General features: G+C 39.8%; 1 protein-coding gene across 2 annotated transcripts in view; it reads right to left on the reverse strand.

Annotated features, from left to right (window-relative positions):
* Nucleotides 1–22,983, reverse strand: part of LOC137175656 (thyrotropin-releasing hormone-degrading ectoenzyme-like) — a 204,256-nt gene that overhangs the window by 61,563 nt on the left and 119,710 nt on the right. For both annotated transcript variants that reach the window (XM_067581467.1, XM_067581468.1), the window contains one exon: nucleotides 4,376–4,489. In XM_067581467.1, coding sequence (XP_067437568.1) covers nucleotides 4,376–4,489 — 114 coding nt within the window. The remainder of the gene's footprint in view (nucleotides 1–4,375; nucleotides 4,490–22,983) is intronic.

Raw genomic sequence — 22,983 nt, forward strand, 5'->3', positions numbered from 1 at the left:
CCCCGAGTCTTCAAACATGTCCGAGGTAGACTTAGAAAGCCCTGGACGGAGGACCTGAGAGCTCGGTTTGTGGTGTAGAGTGCAGGAGGTCCGTAATAATAATAATATCATAGCTACACTACAGACTGGATTGGAGGTGTGTTGAGAACTTTGCAAGTTGGACTCAGAAGTACAAACTATAAAATAAAACAAACTGTAATATAGACTGATGTGTTCATTTTAATACATTTATATGTATGTAAATGTGATGTATGTGTACATATAGAGCCTCAGAGGCAGCGCTGTTGTTCTGTCCAGTAAAAACATGAAGCTTCACTTTACATTCAGACAAACTAATGTTGCAGCTACAACTGTTAGATTTCATCTGTGAGACCAACGTTTATCTTCCAGAAGGAATAATATCATATATCAAAATGCTGCAGAGACATTAGAGCCAGCGGTAAATCACCAAAGAGCTGCACAGATCAGCTGATTGGATCATGTTCTCCTCAGGATGACGACGCAGGACTCAGGCTGCGAGATGATTGGCTGTTCTCACCCGGCCAGCGGCTCCTCACATCTCTGAAAATATTATCTGGATAAACTGACCACCTAAACTTTCTCACCTGAAAGAATATTAAATAAAGTGACATATTAACAGTCCTAGAGAGAAAATCTGGCTCAAAATCTCAGCCATGATGTCATCGCCTGGACTGCAAGGCATTCTGGGTAATGTAGTCCCAGTGAGGACCCTCCTCTCTCTACACCTAAACACTGACAGAGAGTTGAAACTGAAAACCAGTGACACTGAAAAAAGATTGTAATTTTTTTTAATGCCTTTAATGTCTTTTATTTTTCAGCTGAATTGTTTTTAGTGCCGATACTTGTTGACAACTTTTTTCTCCAAAATAAAACGTTACCGTCTCTGTTCTGGCCTCATATGTACCCAGCAGTGTGTTGGTTAAGTTGACTATATGAAGAGTTTTGAAGATGTGGATTCAGTGTTGAACTGTGCAGGAAACCAACAGTAAACCTGTAAATGCAGAGATACCTCAGTATAAACATTTCAGCTAAATCTCACGTTTCTATCATCAGAATCTACAAATCCAGCTGCTTTTAGATGCACGACGTTCCTCCGAGGCTGCGTTTGTCTCTTCATGTCAGTATTAAAGTGATGCTGCCTCTTCAATCTGTGTTTTAAGGTCACTTTTCAAACCAGGATGTGCAGGAAAAGCAATGCAACCTGATTGGCTGAAGTGCTTCACTGATAGATTGTAACACATAAACGCCGTCTTTTCTTCCTCATCATATTTTTATTTGTGTTTACATTCCTCCCGCTGTGTTTTGTTTTCCTCACCCTGCAGCGCTGTGACTTTTTCCGCTGATAGAAAACAGTTTTTTTTTTTTTTTTTGAAATAAAAAAAAAACCTGTATTATAAATAAATTGCTTTATCAGGAACAGAACGCTTTATCATTGTTGTGCTTGTTATTGGAGAAACACTTTGTTTCTATTAAAGAGTCCAGCCGTGCAGAACCATAGTAACAGGGATTTAAAAATGCCATGTCGCTCACAAACAGACTGTGTATGCGCGAGGAAGATAAGGTGTTTCTGGTGTAACACGTTCTCTATTAGAAGTAAATCACAACGTACTTCAGCAGAAACAAAGCAGGAGGACGTGTGTGTGTGTGTGTGTGTGTGTGTGTGTGTCTGTGTGTGTGTGTGTGTGTGTGCAGTAATTTAAAGTTCTGGTGCGTTCACAGTTTCTCTGAGAAGTTTTTTCTTCTGTCGGGGGTTCGGTGGAGGAGGAGGAGGAGGAAGGGGGAGACGAGTAAATTTGAGGAAGAATTAATTTCTAATTTTATAGTGTTCTGAGCTGACTCACTCTCTGCATCAATTTGTTTGCCAACCTGAGTTGAATAAAACTGAACAGAACTTTTACTTGCTGCAGATTCGGGCTGAATGTTTTCTGTCGAGCTTCTTCAGCGAAGTCGGGAATCGGATATTGATTCGTGCGAGCGGAGGAAGGAGTCGGAGTTCATGAGGAGACCTGGCGGTCAGGACTTCCTCCTCCTCCTCCTCAACAGCCACTTTTAACTTTCTTCTTATTACACATACGTCCGAATGGAACCATACCTTATGTAAAGGTTTATACAGTGAAGAGAAACAGAGAGACGTTTTCAGATAGTCATATTTGTTTTGAACATGTTTATTAGCTATTATGAGCACTTTCAAAATAAAGGCACAAAATGGGAAGAGATGCTGGTTCTTTAAGTATTCTTCTTCACTGTAAACTCTCATTTTCTGTTGTTTTTTTGTCTAATAAACATAAAGTGATCACTGATCATCCTTTAAAAAGTCACTAAAACAAAATCTGATGAATATTTTTACAGTTTTTGAACCTTTTTTTGATCGTTTTAACTTTCTTTTTGTCTCAATCTTGACAAATTATTATTTCACTAATTTTCTAATATTTATAATCGACTTATTTAGCTTTAGTGTTATTGATCAATGTGATTTTAAATTGCTGTTTGTTTAATTGTTGCTCATGTTGTGGTGAACCCAGGAGGACTGGGATCCAAATTAAGAAATAAAGAATTTGTTTTGTTATAAGATGCTGTTCTGATATAATCATTTTTTTCCATTTCAACATCGTTTCTGAGTAATCTTTTAATTTTTTCCCCCCAGTTTGGTATTGGGTTTGGTGGATGGCTCTAAATACCCATGAGCCTTTGCTGCACGGGTGAATTGGGTTAATATTTGGTAATAGTTGCCTAATCAATCTAAAATTATCAAAGAATTTGAAAGTGAACTCATACCAAAATGCTCCTTGAAATTATACTAATGTTTGCTGATATTCTACATTTTTCTTATTCAACAAAATTAAAGACCAAAACCAACAATAAACTGATCTACTGTGTTGTGTTTGTATCAAAGCCTGATGTGTCTTATTCCTCCGTTGTTGTGTAAAAACTATTAAAAACACGTCAATGAGCCACATCGCTGCACTGGGTGACATGTTCCTTCATCACCATGAACACACAAACCGTCCTGCTGCTCGAAACACTCACTAGAACACCAAACATGGATTCATCCGCCTCTAAAAATAGTCCCCACAATAAAGTCTTCATTAGGAACCAAAAGACTTGCAGCTGCAGTCAGGGTTGGGATTTGTTTAGAGCTGCGACGATTTGTCGATTAATTGACAGAAATTAATCAGCAACTATTTTGATAATCAAATAATCATCATTTTTAAAGCAAAAACACCAAAAATGTGCTGATTTAATGCTTTTCTTTGTCATATGTGATTGTAAACTGAATATCTTTGGTTTTGGACTGTTGGTTGGACAAAACACGACATCTTTATCACTATTTTCTGACATTTTAGAGACCAAGCGACTGATCAATAATGAAAATAATTGTTAGTTGCAGCCTCAGATTTGTTTTTATGATACTTTTACAGACTTATGGTGTAACCAGGAGAGTTTCACGTCCTTCAAACTCGACGCTGCATCTTCTGTTCAACCGATCGATCGGTTGAAATATTTGTATGAATCTGTCTGACAACACCGACAGTCTGGGTTTTTTTATTCCGCCACCACACCAACACAATGGAGCTGAATGGTGTTTTGTTTGTGCGTCCTCAAAAACTGCCCCAGTTACTCGGGATAATCCTCCGACCTCACTGTCAACACTTTCCACTGGGAATTATTGTCAAGTACAACAACCAAACTGGTCACAGAGGTCTGCTACGTCTGAACCCAAACAGGAAAACAAACCAGGTTCACAGTTTGATTTAATATCCACAGCTTGTTGATGGATTCTTTTATAAATCAGGTTTTATATTTTCTATGTGCTGAATCTAAATCTGACTGAAGCCTTGAGCTGAAACCATCAGAGAGCAAAAAAAAAAAAGAAAGGAATGAATAAGTGAGGAGATGGAGCTTAAGGATGTCTGAACGTACTTCAACATTTCCTGTTTGCCTTCAATAAAAGATTATTAAAATAATCATAGAGGAACTCACAGGTGTTCTACCTGAAGAAGACACATCTGTGTTTATGAGCTCTGAAAAGACAGTAAGTGAACCATTGAGTTTTGATGCATACTGTTACTCAACATGTCTGCAACTGCAAAGCCTGTTGGAATCTATAAGACTTCAATTAAAAACAAAAAGCTGAATTAAACAATTAAGTTCAAAGTTTGAGGAATTCAAGGTTTTTAATGTTTAAGTAATCAGAGTTAAAGATGATGTGAGTCTCACATTTTAATCAATTATCAATCGATATAAAAGTTGTTTTCTTTATTTTATAGATTATAATCATCTGACAGCAGACGTCTCTCACTTAAAATGAAACGTTTGAAATGAATTTAACTAACATTAATTGATTTTTACTCACCATGTTCCACTTCGGGAAGAGGAAGTCAGTGCCGACGTACTCGAAGAAATGAGCGAAACCTTCTTTTAACCAGACGTCCTCCCACCAGACCGGAGTCACCAGATCACCAAACCACTGGAAGATAAAAGAAGAAGAAGAAGAAGAAGAAGAAGAAGAAGAAGAAATGAGACACAGTTAACTTTTAAATATTATTATTTCATCTGGAAATAGTTCAGTCAACTGTGTGTTTACACCAGAAAACTCAACAACGACCCAATAAAGACAAACTGGTTCACAATCAAAAATAAGTTCAGTTTTCAAACCGTTATTATATTTATCAGATATAATGTTAAAAACCTTCATAATCTTAATTTAGCATGATACCATACAGTAGTAAACATCTGCTAATTAGCACTAAACACAGTACAGCTGAATCTGGGGTTTGATCATAAACAAATGATGAAATGTCAAAATATCACCAGCAGAATTATAATTCATCCAGATGGGAACATGAACGTGTGTATCAAGTTTCATGGTAATACATTCAATAGTTGTTGATAAATTTCACCAAAAACCAAAAATGTGCAGAACAAATGTCTGTAAAACTGTTCATCACATCTGTATTTCTTTATATATTTATTGTATCTTGTTGTTTCTGTCTGTATGTCTGATGTTTGTTGACTGGACGCCGTAGAGACGTCGTTACGTTCGACTACAGCACTGTGAAAATGTTTCAGTCGCTTTAGATATGATGCAACAATCAGGGAGGCGTCTGATTGGTCCCAAATATATTCTGCAGCATTACCAGAGATGCAAACAGGTAAATGGTTAAACAAAAGGTGAGAACATTGTGTGGACAGATAAAACCTTTTCTTTGAAGTTTCTTTTAAGTATATTTGCATCTACCTGTAAACTAATTCTAACAGTCATTATGAGGTAAATAAAACACATAAAGGAATCAATAGATGTGAAGCTGAATACATCAACAAGACTAAAACAAGATAATAAAGTATGTTGGAAATCAGCTGATAGTAGCTTCTTTATTAACATTTTTCCACTATCAGGCATGTAATTATTAAAACTCATAAAAAGCTCACATCTCATCTAGTCTATACGCATAATTACACATGTTATAGTTAAAATTAACCCAGTGTTAACCTTTCCTGCTTCAGCGTCCAGACTGTAATTATGAAGCACAGAGGACTCTGTGTTCTGCTCCGGAGCCGAAGGGTTTAACACCTTCACTTTAATCAGCAGGTGACAATCAAGACGTGAGAACATGGCTTCACATTTATTCACTGACAAATAATCAAACTGTACATCACACACATGCACACAACCTACACACTGAGCTATCCCTTAAAGGAGCTACGCTACATCTTTAACACCGATCAACGAGCCCAAACATCCAGCCAGAGTTATAAAAACCATCACCAGCAACAAGATGAACAAGGAGCCCTGCAACAGACGGTCTGGTGAATGTGTGGATTCATGTGTAGGTTGAGTGTTAAATAAACTTGAACTTGATCTTCTGGGAAACATGAATGTCTCGACTAAATTTTGTGCCAATCCAACCAGTAGATGTTAGGATGTTTCACCAGATACGTAAAACCGTCAACCTCCTGGTGACGCTAGAGGAAATGTTGGAGGATCACCAAAGTCAGACGGTTTCATCTTCTGAGGATCATGAATGTCTGTATTAAATATCACAACAATCCAGCCGATAGTTGTTGAGATATTTCAATCTGACCGTCAAACGTCTCCATCCCTAGAGCCTCTAGTGTGTACAATACTGGAGATAACGACTTCTGGAAATCCAGCTTGAGTCCAACATGCACTCCTGCTCCTCCTGAGCGATGGAGCTGTCCTCCTCCGCCTGATGTCACCAACCCCGGAGACACAAGCGGAGCATCTGTTCTGAAGCGGACATGATGGAGCGTGAACGGGTGCGTGATGATTCCTCACAGCAGCAGCAGCAGCAGCAGCAGCAGCAGAGGACGAGGCGGCGGTGGCGGCGGGTGTTTGGCCTTCATTTATAGGGCGTCGTACCACCTGATCGGACTGTGAATCTTTTCCTTGTCCTCGTCAGAGTGAACCAAAAAGGGTCATTAAAGTGCGGAGCACGTCCGAAACAGAAGACTGTGAAGCTGACTTTCTGCTGATAGTGAAACGTACGGCCACTAGTGTAATAAATTTGGACTCAGGCTGTTTCCTGGCAACACAGTGCGAATGAAACGATGCAACAAACGTGTGTCGCTGCCAGCTTTGATTTCTGAGTCTGACTGTTCCTTTTAAACTTCAACACATCTTCATAATCAAACGGACAGTATAGGTTTAAAATTCAGCCGGAGACAAACAACCTATAGTTACGTTTACACCAACTAGTCGCCGTAGTAACACTCTCTGACTGTTAGACACTAATGATGTTTTTTACAGCGTGACGACACCGTGGTTAAGGTCTGGTTGGGTTTAGGGAATGATGATGAAAAGTGGTTTATACTTTCTTAAAGTTGCGCAGCCTTTGTCGTCATGGTAACTGTAAACATCACACGTTTCTTGGTTGGAAACAGGAAGTGAACAATGGTCTCCTGCAGCCAACCCGCCTCCCCCTAATAAGGCAAAATCATCTTATCAATCCAGCTTATACTGACGTCATGCGGGTCATAATAAACATGGCCGCTAAACGCTGTAAATGTAACTAAGGGTTGTTTTCGCCAGCATGAATTTTAGAGCTATACAGTCGTTTTTCTTGTGAGGACGGGGCTGTTAAATATTCAGCTGCAGAGTTGATGGCTGACGATCTTAAAAAAAAAAAGAAACTTCACTTTTAATTCACTTTAAACCCTCATTAAAGCCTCCGTCTGCAGGAAAGGCACACACTGCAGTTTTCATACCTCAGCACAGTGTGTGTGTGTGTGTGTGTGTGTGTGTGTGTGTGTGTGTGTGCGCTTCTTCTGCACATATTTGGCAGCGTTCAGCGTTTCTGCAGTAAATTGTCGTTCAACAGATCAAAGTCTGAATGCTGCCGTAGAGAGAAAGCAAGGCTGTGCATGTGTGTGTGTGTGTGTATGTGTGTGTGTGTATGTGTGTGTGCATGTGTGTGTGTGTAGTGTTTAAGTCCTATTTGGATCATTTGGCCCTGCAGTGCAAACAAGTCAAGTTTCATTATAAACCTACAAATCACGAGTTTTTTTCCTGTTTACAGCATAAAACACTCACATCAACAACTAAACTGGGCTGCTTTGGCTAAAACCACATTTTTGTCAGAAGGATGTTAGTCAACAGTTTCAGACTATTCACAAACTCTTCTTCAGGATACAATATTTATTATGAAGAACAAGAAAAAAAAAAGTTTGAAGCAAAAGGTTGCTGCAAACATCGCTGATTCTATCAGAAGATGTGAATATGAGAGCAGAGAGGCTCCGTCTCTGACCTTGTTTCCTACTTTCACCCTGTTCCTCCAGCCGAGAGATGCAGATGTGTCAAAATGTAAATTATGAGTTTAAACAAAAAGGTAGAAGCACGAAGGAGTAAAGACCACATCCTCGCTGAGCAGGTTAAATTCATAAATACATCTTTTTCTCTCCGTCCAGACCAGAACGGAGCTTTTATAAACCAGCTTCCAGAGTGAGTGGATCTGTAAATACTGGCTCGGTGTTGTAGTGTTGAAACGCTGTCATGAGGGGGAACGAACAGATGGTGGCAGTAGTGAGGCAGGCAGAAACCAGCTGAAAGTCCTGCTGAGGACAGATGTTGTTTTAGAGTTTAACCAGTTTAACGTAAAACAGGATCGAGTAGAAAAAGGTTTTTTAAGACGTTTGTCTCTTTGTTTCTTGTTTCCTGCAGACAGTCAGTTGGTGAAACATTCACGAAATTTAATCTATAAATTCGTGCACACTCAGCACAACTTTCAAACTGATGTATTTCAGTTTGTGTCAGTCGGGACTGGGGAGATAACTATAACCGGTACATTACTCAACATCTAATCACGAGATTTTATCCTTGTTTTTATTTCTTTATTTTACTTTCATCAGTCTGGTCGGAGGACCAGCACCTGAAAGTCTTTTCCTCTCTGTCACCGTGTTTTCTTTTGATGATATCTTTAATATTTCTGAACACAAAAACATGAAAGTGTCCTCGATAACTCAACAATACGACGATGATTCCAGATGTTTTTCAGCCATCGATTTTAGTTCTTTTCCTTTGATTCTGAGAAAGAAATAAAAACAAGGATAAAATCTTGTGATTAAATGTTGAGTAATGTACAGCTTCTGTGCTCTCGAGTCCCGACTGATGAAAGATATTCCAACTGTAATACATGAGTCTGAACGTCGTGTTGAGTGTCATGAAAGAAAAACTGGAAACTTCGTGTCCATGTAAACGAATCTATAGATTCAATGTCGTGACTATTTCACAAACTGCTATCAGACTGGGTTGTGTTGTTGTAATCTTGACGAGGAAGAACCCCAAACCTTTACAAAGTAGTTATTTTAACTAAAACAAAAACCATAACGTTGTATGAAGAGACACTGGTTTTATATTTGAAATAGTGACGTCATCCTGTCGACAGTGACGTCGGATAAAAAAAAAACTTGGACCAACAACTTTGTATTTTGTCTGTTAATTTGAAGGACTTGTCGGCCTCTCGGTTAGTCGTTATCCTCTAACTAGAATTTGTAAAACATCACATTAACATTTATAAATTGTTCTTTCTGTCTTCAGATCTCACGTGCTAAACGTGTCGATGCTTAAATGTTCATTGTCTTCTTCTTCGTGCTTCAGCATCAGTGTTTTGTCAGTAAATTTTAAGCTGTTTTCACTAATTTTGCCTGATCAGACGTCTTCTTAAACATTTAAAACGACATTGTTGTGTTGAAGATGAGAAGATATTCAAAATACAAGTATAAAAAAATACAAAGCTATGCTTATAAACCTGTTCAGTTTACTGTCCTCCACCTGTACTGACACACAGCGACTAAAACCTGAAGACGCACTGAATCAGAAGAACGTGTACAGACATGCATAACATCTCTCCCTCTCTCTCTCCCTCTCTCTCTCTCTCTCTCTCTCTCTCTCTCTGGCAGGCTGAGTCCGCGTCTGGCAGGGATTCAAACCGACCACCCTGTGGGGGCTGGCAGACTGTTCAGCTGCTGCCGCTGCCTGGCTCAACAGACGCTGGTTCCAGTCCCCGAGGCAGAGCTGCAGTCACACGGGAGACCGGGGCGCTTTATGCTAAACAAAACACTGCCAGATGAAGTTTTACTCGCACGACGGGGTGCATGACGTCACTGCTTCTCCTGCAAACTTGCAAATGTTGAAATGTGAAAATCTGTAAAGTTCAAGATGTGTGCTTTGATATTTGTGAGCATCTATAGAAAACGCAGCTCATTTTACTTTTAAAATAAAGATCTTAGATTGTAGAAATGGATGCATTTAGTGCAGACTGAATGATTTTATATGTCTGTACATGTTCAAGTTGTTTTACCACATCAGAGACTAATTCCTCTTCTTCAGTTTTGGAGCTGCAACTTCCAGAAAATCTCAGACAGACAATCTGGAGTTCACACTTGAACCACAGTTTTTCTTTGATTTACTTGGTTTTAAGGTTTGATTCGCTTCAGGTAGGTAAAGATTGTGGTATGGATCAAAATAAATTCCTTGTTAAGGTTTGGGAAATGTCTTTGTTTGGGTTAAAATGACTACATACTACTTTTTATGTCTTACTACTTATATAATGGTTAACGGTTAGGGGACTATTGGCGTTATGGTTTTAAAATATGATGATGTTTGATTGACCCGTCCAACCCCCCGTACATCCTCCCTATGTGGACTTTGTCGCTCTGCTCCCGTCATACTTGCTACGACCACTAGAGGGCTTCTGTCACCTGAATGTAAATATATGTTGTTCTGACTGAATTGCATAAACAACTGATCCCGCCATTTTTCTTTGGAGGACAGCTCCGCCTCCACGCCAGCATCCACCTGTAGGCTCTGAGTCTATGTTCCCAAACGGAGGAAGTTATCATCGTCACTCCTTAACGTCGGTGCGTCCTTGTGGGGGCTGACGAGGTCGTAGCCTCGACGCCAAAACACCGATTCCTGCACACATTCACATCATAACTTTACAAATCAGAAGGCGGAGTGGCATTCAACAGCACTGAGTGCAGAAGCCGAACGTCTCCCGAACGTTACAAGTAAACATCCGACAACAATACTTTCTGGCCTCAAAACACTGATACAACACAGCAAAGTGGTTTCATTTGACGGATTTTTACTTCTCTGCCGCCGCAGCAGCACACAGTCATAACCTCGGGTCAGCTCTACAAAGAGAGTCGCACACTCTTATAAACGCTGTTGAAAACAGAGAGCGCACCTACCTTTAAACACTTTAAACTTAAACACGGTTGAAGGACACTGACAGGTCTGCAGTCACCGAGCTATGAGACACTTTTTTAATGGTTTTGAGGTTGCTGATGGTGATTTTTCAGTTTTTGTTTGGTGTATTTTTTTTTTCATAAAGTGTAAGTTTATGATTTATTATAACTGATTTTTTTTTAATCTTTGCAACCTCCGCCCAAGGACTACAGATGAATATGTATCTATATCTGGTGCAATATATATATATGTATTGTCCCTGCTAAATAAACAATACAATAAATATTAAAACAGATGAAAACAGAGGATCAGATGCTGCTTTATGGTAGTTCTCAAGAAGAAGAAAGACAAAGATAAAACACCTCTAACAGAATGAGAATATTTATTATTGGGATATTTCCTTTAAAGGTTTCTGATTAATAATTGAGCATTCTGATCAAAGAATAAGCCTCCACTACGCAGTAAAATCACTTTTCCGTCTCTTTGATTTTTTTTTTTTCCTCTTTTAGACAAATTGCTGCTCAACTTGTCTTTCATTAAACATGACAGTTTACATTTGAATTTTTTTGCTCTCCTGCTTAGAAAGGATTTACCCTTTATCCAGCTGGCTGTTGATGTTAGAAGTGGGTCAGTAAGTTTTCACTTTTCATCAGCACCAGTCATCATACAAATGAGTCAAATCAGTTTCATGCTGCCACAGTTTGTTCAAGCCTCTTGACAAATAGAAAGTATAATAAATTTTACACTGGAGAGATTGTTTTTAGCCTCATAGTGACAGATTCAATGAAAAGGAATAATCCTGTATAGTTGTTACTACTTTAATAATTAAAAATGACGACTTGTGTAGTTTTCACAACACACTTGTCTTCATTAGCCGTCCTGTCATCTCTCATCCTGTTTCAGCCTCATTAAAACATAAAAAAAAAAAAAAAAGCCTCCAGTGGGTCGGCCATATCTGCCTGGGAGGTTGACTCTGGTTGCTATGGTTCTACTGTTGCCACGGTTACACGTGTGTATCGTGGGCGGGGTTTTGTAAACCCGCAGAGGGAGGGGAAGCCGAAAAAGGGAAAAACGACGCAAAAGCTGAGCCCAGAGAACTGCTGAGGCGGGAGATCCGGGGAAGAAAAAACCCCGGCATCAGGAAGAATGATGATGAGTCAGAAAGCAGAGACACACAGAGAGAGAGAGATGAAGGGAGGTCTCCTGCTTAGATTTAGTAAAAGCCAAGAAAATACGAGAGACAGATGGATGGATGCTGAGCAGAAACTCAACTATTACCTCTGACACCACCAACACACACACACACACATACACACATATACAGCCACTTCAGTTTGCTCTGAGAGCAAACAGGGTGAATAAATTTTCTCTTTACTGAATATAAATGAGTGAAAACAGAAGAAGAAGAGACACAGTGACAATTATAACCAACTCTGCAGCTCTACAGATGTTTTTAAGCCTCTTGTGGCTCACAGTTTTTTGGCAAGAAAAAACAAGACAGTGGAACGTCTGGTAGCTTGGTGGAGCCCAAACCAGAGATAAAAGGAGAGTGAATACTGGACTTTAAACAAGGAAATAAAGACATGTGTAAGATATTTCCTTAATTAATACAGTACATTTATTTAAGCTTAATAACACATCATGATGAAATTGTTTAATGGTGAATAATCATGATGGCAGTCGAACAAAAGGATTAGAAATAAAGTGTAAATTCCAGTAAACGTGCTAAACTTGCATAAAATTATATTTTGTTTCTTTCATACATATTTATATCACACCATTCAGACTGTGAATTTCAGCGCTAAAACTTACAACCTAATTAGCACAGCAACACCGAGGGATCAGACCATGGATGTATTATAAGAGCTGGATACCGGACTAAAAATGGCGCCCATTCAGTCCTATAGGAACTGCTCGGCTGCTCGCCAAAAAAAGTTTCAAGCTTCCGGGTTTGCTTCCGCGTTGTGCGGCCCACTGAATATGCGCTCAGCCCATAGACTTAGACGGATTTTTAAATCGCTTTTCTCGGCTCGAGGAAAGTTTCACAAATATAAAACTTCCATGGATCAAAAGTTCATATTAGAAAGAGTCATAATTGACGTTGTTTGCAGTTCGAGGTGTCCTGTCAACAGTTTTGCTGACGTCTCTTTTACAATGGTGGTCTATGAGGGAAAATCCTTTTTGGGCTGCAGGGGGATTTTTCACTGCAAGACCACAAGTGGCCACTGGGAAAAATTGGCTTACTCTGCCACCTACTGGTGAGTCCAACACATGAAACTGAAATAACAAACTAACTAAATGTTAAATTCAAGGGATCTGGCAGGTATTACAGGTGTAATATTTACCAAAAAGAAAACTGACCTTAGCAGCATTATCTCCGATTGATGCTTAATGCTAGGGTCATTTTTTAGTAAAAAAATATAGTAATTACACTTTGTCACTTATAAATCAAAAAACATCCTGACTGACTAAAGAACAGAGGAGGCTACAGTATTTTCCCTAACAGTATTAATATCTGAATAGCTTGCAAACCCTCCTCATACAGCTCCAAACACCTCCACCAATCGGCAGCCTTTATGTAGCCTACAGGTATGATCACATGACACTACCTCCGTTTCCCGTTCTCTTCAAATTCAAGCATGCGTTTCCTGTTGTGGTGCAGATGTGCAGGTCAGAGTTTTCCTTTGTTCACCTTTCAACGAGTGGATGAGCTCATTCGGCCAATAGAAACACTAAGTTTGGAAACAGAGAAGTTATTCTAATGTGTTTCATCACTATTTTTAGTACGTTGTCACACTGCCAGACTACACGTTTTACAGTTTGTGATTTCTCTGATCAACATCAGAAACGTGACAAAAGTGAAATTTCATTAAATGGAAATGTAATGTAACCATACATTAAGAAGCAAAAGGGAAAACTAAAGTCCATAAAGTCACGACAGCTGCTCATAAAACAAATGGCTGTATGGTGATAACTGAAGGTGACCTTAATAGATCAATTCAGATTATGGCAGCTGGACAGTTAGAGGACGTCATTTAGAGAGATTCTAGTCAGGAAAATCAAACTGAAACTGTGAAAGCAGAAGAGAGATATCAGGGCTGAAGTCAAAAATAACTTAATTCAGACTGAAGTTGTGACACTCTTGGCACAGTGAAAGTTGGGACTTGTTAAAAGTAGATCAGCACTATTGTCATTGCTTTGCTCCGGGGGTCCTCTAGGGAGGATTTTCTGGCGTGACAACATACAGTCTTGGGGGATCCATGTTAGTGACACAGAAGTGTAATGGACTACTTTTTATTTTTAGAAATTACATTACAGTTGCTTGCATGCTTAAAATAAAGTTACTTGCATAATTTCAAACTAATTATGCAATGATGCACTAAATTAAAACCAGAGAGACGGTGGGAAGTAAACAAACTCTTCCTTATATTCTTTCTCTCCTGGTTTCAACCCTATCACCTTCATCCTTTCCTTCCTTTGCCACTCCGTCTTTCTCTTTGTCTCTTTCTCTCTCAGAACAAAGCAGATCTGTGCCTTTGATCATCCTCCTCTTCCTCTCCTCCCTCTGTCTGACCCTCGCTGATAAATATTCATTCGTCTCTTCAGCAGAAGGGGGGACTGAATCTGATTTTCACTCTCTGTTTGGATGGGAGCTCCTCGCAGCTCTGTGGCAGCCAACACAAAACGATTCTTGGTTGTCATTTGGCACAAATACTGTTTACATCGACACATCTGTGAAACTGTAAAGACTTACACGGTGTCTTCCACTCTGACTGGCTGAATTTGAAACTAACATCATCAACAACAGCCTGAACAAACTCTCAACCCTCCTGCTTAATTAATCTTTGTATGACTGCTGGCAGGGTGGGAATATATCAGTGGCCACCAGCCAATTGCTAGTAAGTTCGCAATTTGATTTTGGATAATAGCCTGCATAATGCTGCATAGTTATAGACCGACAGGAACTGAAATAAGAACCACACTGCATCTGGACCACAGGGACTTGTGATAAGAGCCTGTGTGGTGAATTCTGGACCAGTTGGATTCTGGCTAAGAGCCTCACTGAAGACTTCTGGGCCTTATGGGAACAAGAACCAGCTGGCCTCAAGGTTTAGGATATAGGGCCTATGTGCCGAGTTCTGTATCAGTTAAGATTCAGTTGGATCAGCCTCCCTGCAGAATGACCAGTTGAAGCAAGGACTACAAGCACATTGCTGCATCTGGACCAGTTGGACATAGGACAGGACCCTGCCCACAACGGTCCAGACCAGTTAAATCCAGGCTAAGAGGCTTGTTGCAGAATTTTGGATCATTTAGGAAAACTTAACATTATCTGAACTAGTTGGCCCTGGGACAAGAGTCTGTCTGCAGGTTTCAGACCAGTTGGTTCAAGGCTACAATGCTTGGTACAATTTTAGACCAGTTGGACCCAGGCTGAGAGGGCTTGGGGAAAGACCAGTTGGATCCAAACTTGGAGGCTCGTTGCAGAGTTTTGGACCATTTGGACATGGACTAACAACCCTGGCAGCATCTGGACTGGTTGGCCCTGGGACAAGACTGTGCCCACAGGTTCCAGACCAGTTGGTTCAAGGCTACAAAGCTTGGTACAATTTTAGACCAGTTGGATCCAGACTTAAAGGCTTGATGCAGAGTTTCGGACCATCTGGACATTGACTAACAGCCCCGGCAGCATCTGGACTGGTTGGCCCTGGGATAAGCCTGTGCCCACAGGTTCCAGACCAGTTGGATCCAGGCTGAGGGTCTTTGGGGCAGATTTTGGACCAGTTGGATCCAGGCTAAAAGGCTCAGTGGTGAGTTCTGGACTAGTTGAACCTCAGATAAGAGCCTGTTTGTGGAGTTTGGGACCATTCAAAGACAAGCTAAGAACTCCACAGCTTCTAAACCAGCGATTCCAGTAGATTAAATTGATTATCAAGACAAAAGGTGACTGAAGGTTATGTGACTAACATAATTTAGCAACAGAGACGGTTTCTGGTCTGTGACCTGCTATAAGACATCAGAGCGAAAGTAAGAGAGGAGACAGTTTGTGTGTTCAGCTCTGTGACTCTAATCATTTCTCTTTATATTCTTGTTTTCCTGACAGTCCGCCCGCACTCCCATTATTCACTCTGTGTGTGTGTGTGTGTGTGATGTTTAAATTGCTATATAAAGCCAGTTGGCCAAACCAATCTGTCACAACCATGAGACCTTTGATTCATGACATCAAAACTACACAGCTTTGTGTATCTGTGTGTGTGTTTCAGTGTATTTTGGTGTTTTGATGCATTCTGTCAATTAAATCGAAACAGAAGCACAACGAATCAGAGCAGAATGGTTCAGTCTGAAGAGAAACAGACTGACACAGAGAGACATACACAGAGAGTACGTTTTCTGTATGTAACACTGAATACTAAACACTGTACTGAACTACATATGACACTTCGAATAAGCCACAGCAACTCTACCCTACATAAACATGTAAACTCATAAATAAAATAGAGTTTATTTTAAGTCACAAAATGACAAAAGTGCATTGGATTTAATGGCATTTCTATTATTTAAAGGATAAAGATGGCGTTTTTCTATATTTTATTTACCCGTGAAAAGACCAAAACCAACAATGTTTCTCAATACTTTCTTCTTGACCTCAGCTGAGTTGCTGAGTTGTAGTTTTTAGCAAATGTTACTCAAACAGGAGGAAATGGTAAAGTTTTTGGGGACTATTTTCAGCAGCGGATGAATCCACATTTGTTGTTCTGGTGAATATTTCTGGCAGCAGGACGGTTTAGTGATGAAGGAACATGTCACCCAGTGCAGCTGTGTGGCTCCTTGGTGAGTTTTTAATTAGTTTTTGGACAACACAGAGGAATAAGATATATTTGGATATTGGTTTTAGTCTTGTAATTGGATGTATTGAGAAGAAGAAAACATACAGTGATGAACAGTGACCGCTGGACTAATCAAATCATCTCCCAAAGTATTTAACTTTATAAACTACCATTAAAAACACAGCCATGATCTCTCTCTTAGAGGTGCAATCTTACTTGGTTTTAAGGCCACTACAGATTTTAGCTCCATTTAGCTGTATTGTCATGGTCTTACACAAACATATAGAGGGACGACCAATCACAGAGCTTCCTAGTAACTCGCCAAAATAAGATCCCAATTGGGTGGGGAAAGGATTAATTTTCTTGTCTGTGCTTGATTCATTGTAGTGGTGTTGGGAAGATTGATTTTGATGTAGAAACATTTAGATTTTCTGGTAAATTACATTGAAAAAAATATATTCAAAAGATATGTACGGCTCTCTGTGAGGGCGCTGACAGACGAGAGAAGGTGGACTGGATGCTGATAAAAATGCTACTTTTCTGGAATATTGATGCATGTTGACGCAGGACGGTACAACACTGACATGTTTCAACCCGTTGCCGGTGTTTGTTTCCCTTTAGACAACTAGCTTTTACACATACATGAAGGTCCACAAACGTATTATGTCAAATTTTTATTGTCACTGAGGATAAGGGGAAGATGAGTGACGTAAGAATGTAAATATTAAGGATGTAGAGTCAAGATGGGAAAAATTACATCAAGAAAAGATACATTTATCTGAAGATACAATACATTTGTTTCGTGTTTCTTTTTCTTTTGAATTCTTATGTGTTTTTTTTCTTTCTTCATTTGTGGTTTTGTACATTAATTTTTGTATCACACGTGTTTATTTGCCGTTGGTATTGTATTCACCAAATTACAAGACATAATGTACCATATATATTATACACACTTCACGCACACACTAACACACACACTTATATGAAGTCTACTGTCACTGCGTTTGTGGTTCATTATAGCTGTTAAGCACAAGGAGTGTGTGTGTGTGTGTGTGTGTGTGTGTGTGTGTGTGTCGTGCTGCCTCCTGCTCATGTCCAAGGCTAATTAACAGTCCATAAACAAACATCTAACACCCAGAGAGTGTTTCTTTGTGTGTGTGCGTATGTGTGTCCATGTCTTTGTGTGTGTAAGGCTTATTAGTGAGGCTGAACACACTCCTGCAGCCACTAACACAGTAGGTGATCTCACACACACACACACACACACACACAGAGCTCTAAATATAACTGTATTCCTCTCACACATCATTATTGATTAAACCTTCCTGTCCTTCAGTACTGAAACAGCAGAGGAGACTGTGAGTAGACGTTTGTGTCCAACATCTGAAGATTAATAAATATTTTCCGAAGTAATTTTCTTCAGATTCACAAATATAACTTCAGTTGTGTTTAAATGATATTGTATTATGTGTCTATTACGTTGTAAATGACGTCAAACATGACCAAACAATTTTAAGGATGTTTCTATTCCTGGAGATTGAAGGTTAAAGTACACGTAGTAGAGAAAACACACACACACACACACACACACACACACACACACACACACACATCTCAGTCAAACCAAGCAGCAACTACCACAACTTGAAGCTGAAATACGTTTAAGTGTCACTGATGCTCCAACTGACCACCATTCAAAACATCTCAACCTTTCTATTGGTATCATTGTTCACTTTGCTTTAATAATAATGACAGTAATTGTAATATTTTTAGGGTGAAGTGTTGAGTATTTGATCTTATTTGTAATTAAAACCAAACAGGTTAGATGGACTAAATTGAAATTACAGGCCTCAAAGTACAACTTCAATGCAACAAACGTGTGACCACTGAAACAAAAATGATTACACCTGTGACTTCCAGTTAAGACTAACTGCCTCAACAAGGTTATAAAAGAACCTGTGAACAACACAGCTTTCTCACTTTTGGCCTGGGTTGTGTCTCGTGCAACGTGGCTCCACATGGTGAGGAAGCACCTGAACAAGTAAGAAACCAGACTGTGAGACTTCATAAAGATGGGAGAAGGTATAAAATCATCAGTGGGATACTGAACAGAAGCTAAAACACGGCTGTAGAAGCGGTTAGGAGGTACAGGAGGAAATATACTACCAATAACAGAAGGTGAAAAATGATGATTCACTATTTATGCAGCCTTGCATGGAAAAACAACCAGACAATCACTTCAGACTCTGCACGAGGATTATCTGTGGAAGTTCAGTGACTGCTCAGACAGCGTGAAGGACGTCGCATGAAGTCGACCTCTACGGACGACGTCCAAGAAGAAATCCATCGCTCACAAAACTGCAAAAGAACTTGCAGAGAAGCCTTGTTAACATTGGCGACACGTTCTTTGGTCAGTAAATTAGTTTGGATCAGATGAGGTCCAGCATGTTTGGCGTGGACCTGGACAGGAATACCACAGTGACTGCACGGCGCCGACTGCTAAACATGGAGGTGGGAGTGTGCAGATGTGGGGCTGCATGAGTGCAAACCATGTAGAAGACATTTATAGATGTACCCAAATGTAAAGATGACTCCCAAATCTCAAGAAGCAACCTGACGATGATCCCAAACAAGAGTTTTTAAAGAAGAAGACTGTCCAAGTGTGTCCCCCTGACCTGAATCCAACAGAACACCTTGAGAGTGTTTTAAAGAGGAAGACAGAGCGACAAAATCCCTCCGGCGAAGAGCAGCTGAGCAACAATCATGTGTGAAGAATGACAGAACGTCTCTCCACAGATTTGTTGTAGCCGGGTATCATCCTGCCCAGGAGGATCAGATCTGTCATCAAAAACAAAGGCGGGCGTACCAAATGTTAAAAAAATAAAAGCATAGAGTCTCACTAACGGAGGGTGTGCTGATTCTAGCTGCAGTTTGTTCTTAAACATGGAAATTTCGTTATAGTTTAATGAGTCAAACGTTCTGTTTTTCAAGTAAATTGGCTTCATTCTACTAAATGGAAGAGATTTGTAACTGCTTAACATTTTAGTGACACTGACTTGTTATATAGTGTATATGTCTAGACTGATGTCAGATGATGTGGGAGGATTCAGTGTCTCAGGATGAACCGTCTCTTCTGGGTTTATCTGGTCTGAGCTAATATGTCATTTGATTTGTGTTGTGTTAAACAATATGTGCCAAATCCACAAAAGGATCGTGCTGCTTCTGCTGCCACGGAAACCTGTGAAAACGAGACGAAAAGATAGCGTGTAAAGGGTGAAATGCACCGCAAACAGCACACAGCGCTGCCGAGCAAACACTGTCACGGTGCACCTGTTCCATTATCACGTATGTAAATGAGGTAATGTTCATGCATTCGACGCAAAATTGGCACCTTTCTATGCAAAAACAGTCTAATTCACAAATACCGGCGTTAATTGCCAAACGCAGTTAGGGTGGAGTTATTAGCGTCCTCAGAGAGCTGGTGTTACCTCACTCCTCTCTCTGTCTCTCTTCAAATCTTCAAATTTATGAGGCTTGAATGACATTGAATTGATATTGAATGATATTATGAGCAAAATATACAGTCAGACATTGGAGGGGGGAGGTGGGAGGATCAAGTGGTGTTGTGGGCTTATCTCGGATTTAAAAAATAAGAAATAACAGCGCTGACGGAGCTCAGGATTCATCCGTACAGTAAGAAGCTGCTTTATTACAAACAATTCCACCCTGTAAACCTGCAGACGTGCAACAAAACACAGAACAGTAATTACCGTCACATCCTGAGCGATCCGGTGTTAATGAAGTTACCGCTGCTGTGCTGCTGCTTCTCAGTTTGGTGACAACAAACTGAACATCAGTACTGACGTTTCTGATGCATTCAGTGACACCTGAACATTACTGTAAGATTCAGACATTGCCGGAGTCACATTAATAGCTGTATTTTGATATTTGACGTGTCAGTAAACGATGTTATAGATCTAGAGAAGAAAAAGAAGCAAAATACATGATAGTTGGTTTGTGATTGTGGAGAGCTCTCTGTGTGTGTGTGTGTGTTTGCACTTCTGCTAATTAAAGATGTGCAATTTTGAGGCTTTTGTGCTCTCTGCAAGTTTTCATTATAGACCGATCTGTGTGCTGAAATATGTTGAAACACTAGAAACGGCTCCGCTCACTCAATCAGATGCAAAACAAGAGCAAATTGCACTCAGCTGCAAAACTTTACGGGTGTGTTTGTTTTCCAGCATATTAGTGCAACATCTCTTGTGAAAAGGACCTTAAAATGAGGAAGATTGCAGGTGCAAATGCTGCATTGTGCTTGTGTTTTTTGGACTTTTTGGTGTTTTTCGGTGTTTCCTGTGTCAAGTCCTTCTGGTGATGGTTTGTTTGTCATGATTTGGGTGCTGGGTTTAGATTAGAGGACTGTCTTTGTTTAGCTTCGGCTATTATGTTGTTCTGTATCAGTCTCGTTAGTCCTGCTCCCTGTGTTTTCATCAGCCAATCAGCCTGCTCTTGTATCTAGTCACCTGTTTCCTGTTCCCTGATTAGTTTGGTGTGTATTTATAGTCCAGTTTTGAGTTCAGTCCTTGTCGAGTCGTCTGCGTTTGTTCCTGTGGATATGGTCAGTGTCTCCTGTGACTTTTTGAATTATTTCATTAAATATTTCTGCATCTGATGCCGCCTGCCTGCCTGCTGTCATCTGCGTTTGGGTCCACCTGCTCCACTCACCTTCACGACAGTGCTTTTAACGGGTGAAATCCAATCAATCCATTCTATGTGGATCAAGAGATTTAAAGGAGTCTGTGATGGTTATGGGTTCATCTGAGATATGTGCGGGAGATTTGGATGAAATGAATGATGAGTTCCTGGGTTTTGGATGTGATGAGCATTAAGTTGTTATGTGTGACAGCTTTGGCTTCCTGCTTCCTTTAACTGTGCATGTTGTTTTGGCGTATGACACTTATTATTATAGCTGTTTCCTCCATGAACACAACCTTTTCCTAAACTTAACAAAGTAGTTTTATTTGCTAAACTTAAACATTGAACATAAAGGTGGCAGATCAGTAAATAAAACATTTTTACACAGTATGAAGGTGTGTAACAGCTCTGGTTGTCTCATGTTCTGTTCTGCTGCAGAAACTATTTTTGACATAAAAAAAGCATTTCATTGAATAGAATTTGTCCTTTAATGCTGGTTTAAGACAAACAATAAGTTCCAAGATTTAAAAAAACCTTTTTAGACTTTTCCAGATCAACAACATGACAACTGACAGACAAGAGGTCAAGGGTCAAAGCTGACTGGAAAACAACTGTAGATGGAGGAAATGATTCTCTGAGCTGATGGAGAAAAGAGGAAAAACTGAACGACACTGTGAATCAATTATAGAATAAAACCTTAGAGGGAGAAAGAAAGAGAGAGAACAATGAGATGATTTATGGCTCCTTGTATTCTAATGAACTCTATGCAAACAGGGTCTGCAGTAATAAATTATCCACTTTCAACCAAAACACTGCAGAGAGAAATATACAACCTGACACACACACACACACAGTCGTGTTTCCATCACTTCAGAGGACATTACATTCATCCTAACCTTAACATAACCCTAAACTAACCTTAACTTTAAACCAAGTCTTCACCATAAAGTTAATGATTTACATTAAGAGGACTTACTTCTGGTCTCTATAAGGGAGGTGAGTCCCTACAACATGAAGAATAGCTGGACCACATGCTCACACACACCCACACACACACACTGTTGTGTATCTATACAGTGTGTTTGTGTGTGTGTGTTCTTGTACTTCTGTTCTCGGGAGGATCAAGTGTAAAGTTTTAAAATAGACCTGTGTATAACCAGGTAGGTCGATTTCAGGTTTCAACCCATGAACATGAGTCGGTATCTTCTCTTTCTGCACAATCCATGATCCTTCAAGCCTTTTTTTTTTCTTATAAAAGTGAAATATTTCCTTTTAAAGCAGAAGGTAAATCCCACAGTTATGTATCATTTCTAACACTCACACTCACGCTCTCTCCTGTCAGACTGTCGGAAGAGGTCGATGATATCTTCTTCGGCGGTTCGCATGTTTCAGACTGTCTGTATGAGCTCCTCGTCCTCTGTGACAGCAGTAATTCTTGGCTGCTTGACAATTGACACGTTTAACTAATCAGAAGGAAACAAAGCTGCTCATGCTTGAGAACATGAGATGACTGCAGGACTCATTTATCTCCGGTTTCTTTGCTCTTGGGAACATTTAGTCCTTGAATACAAGATGTTTTCAGATGTAATTTCCAGACAAAGAAGAACAGAAACATCATCTTACATTATGGTATTTTTGTTTTGACTATTAATTTGTGTCTGATATAACTTTTTCCACAAAGTTACTTTGTTAAAATCCTTAAAATGACTTTGCTACTTCTCCCTCATTAAA

This window comes from Thunnus thynnus, chromosome 23, assembly GCF_963924715.1.
Source record: "Thunnus thynnus chromosome 23, fThuThy2.1, whole genome shotgun sequence".
In the NCBI taxonomy this organism is placed as follows: Eukaryota; Metazoa; Chordata; class Actinopteri; order Scombriformes; family Scombridae; genus Thunnus; species Thunnus thynnus.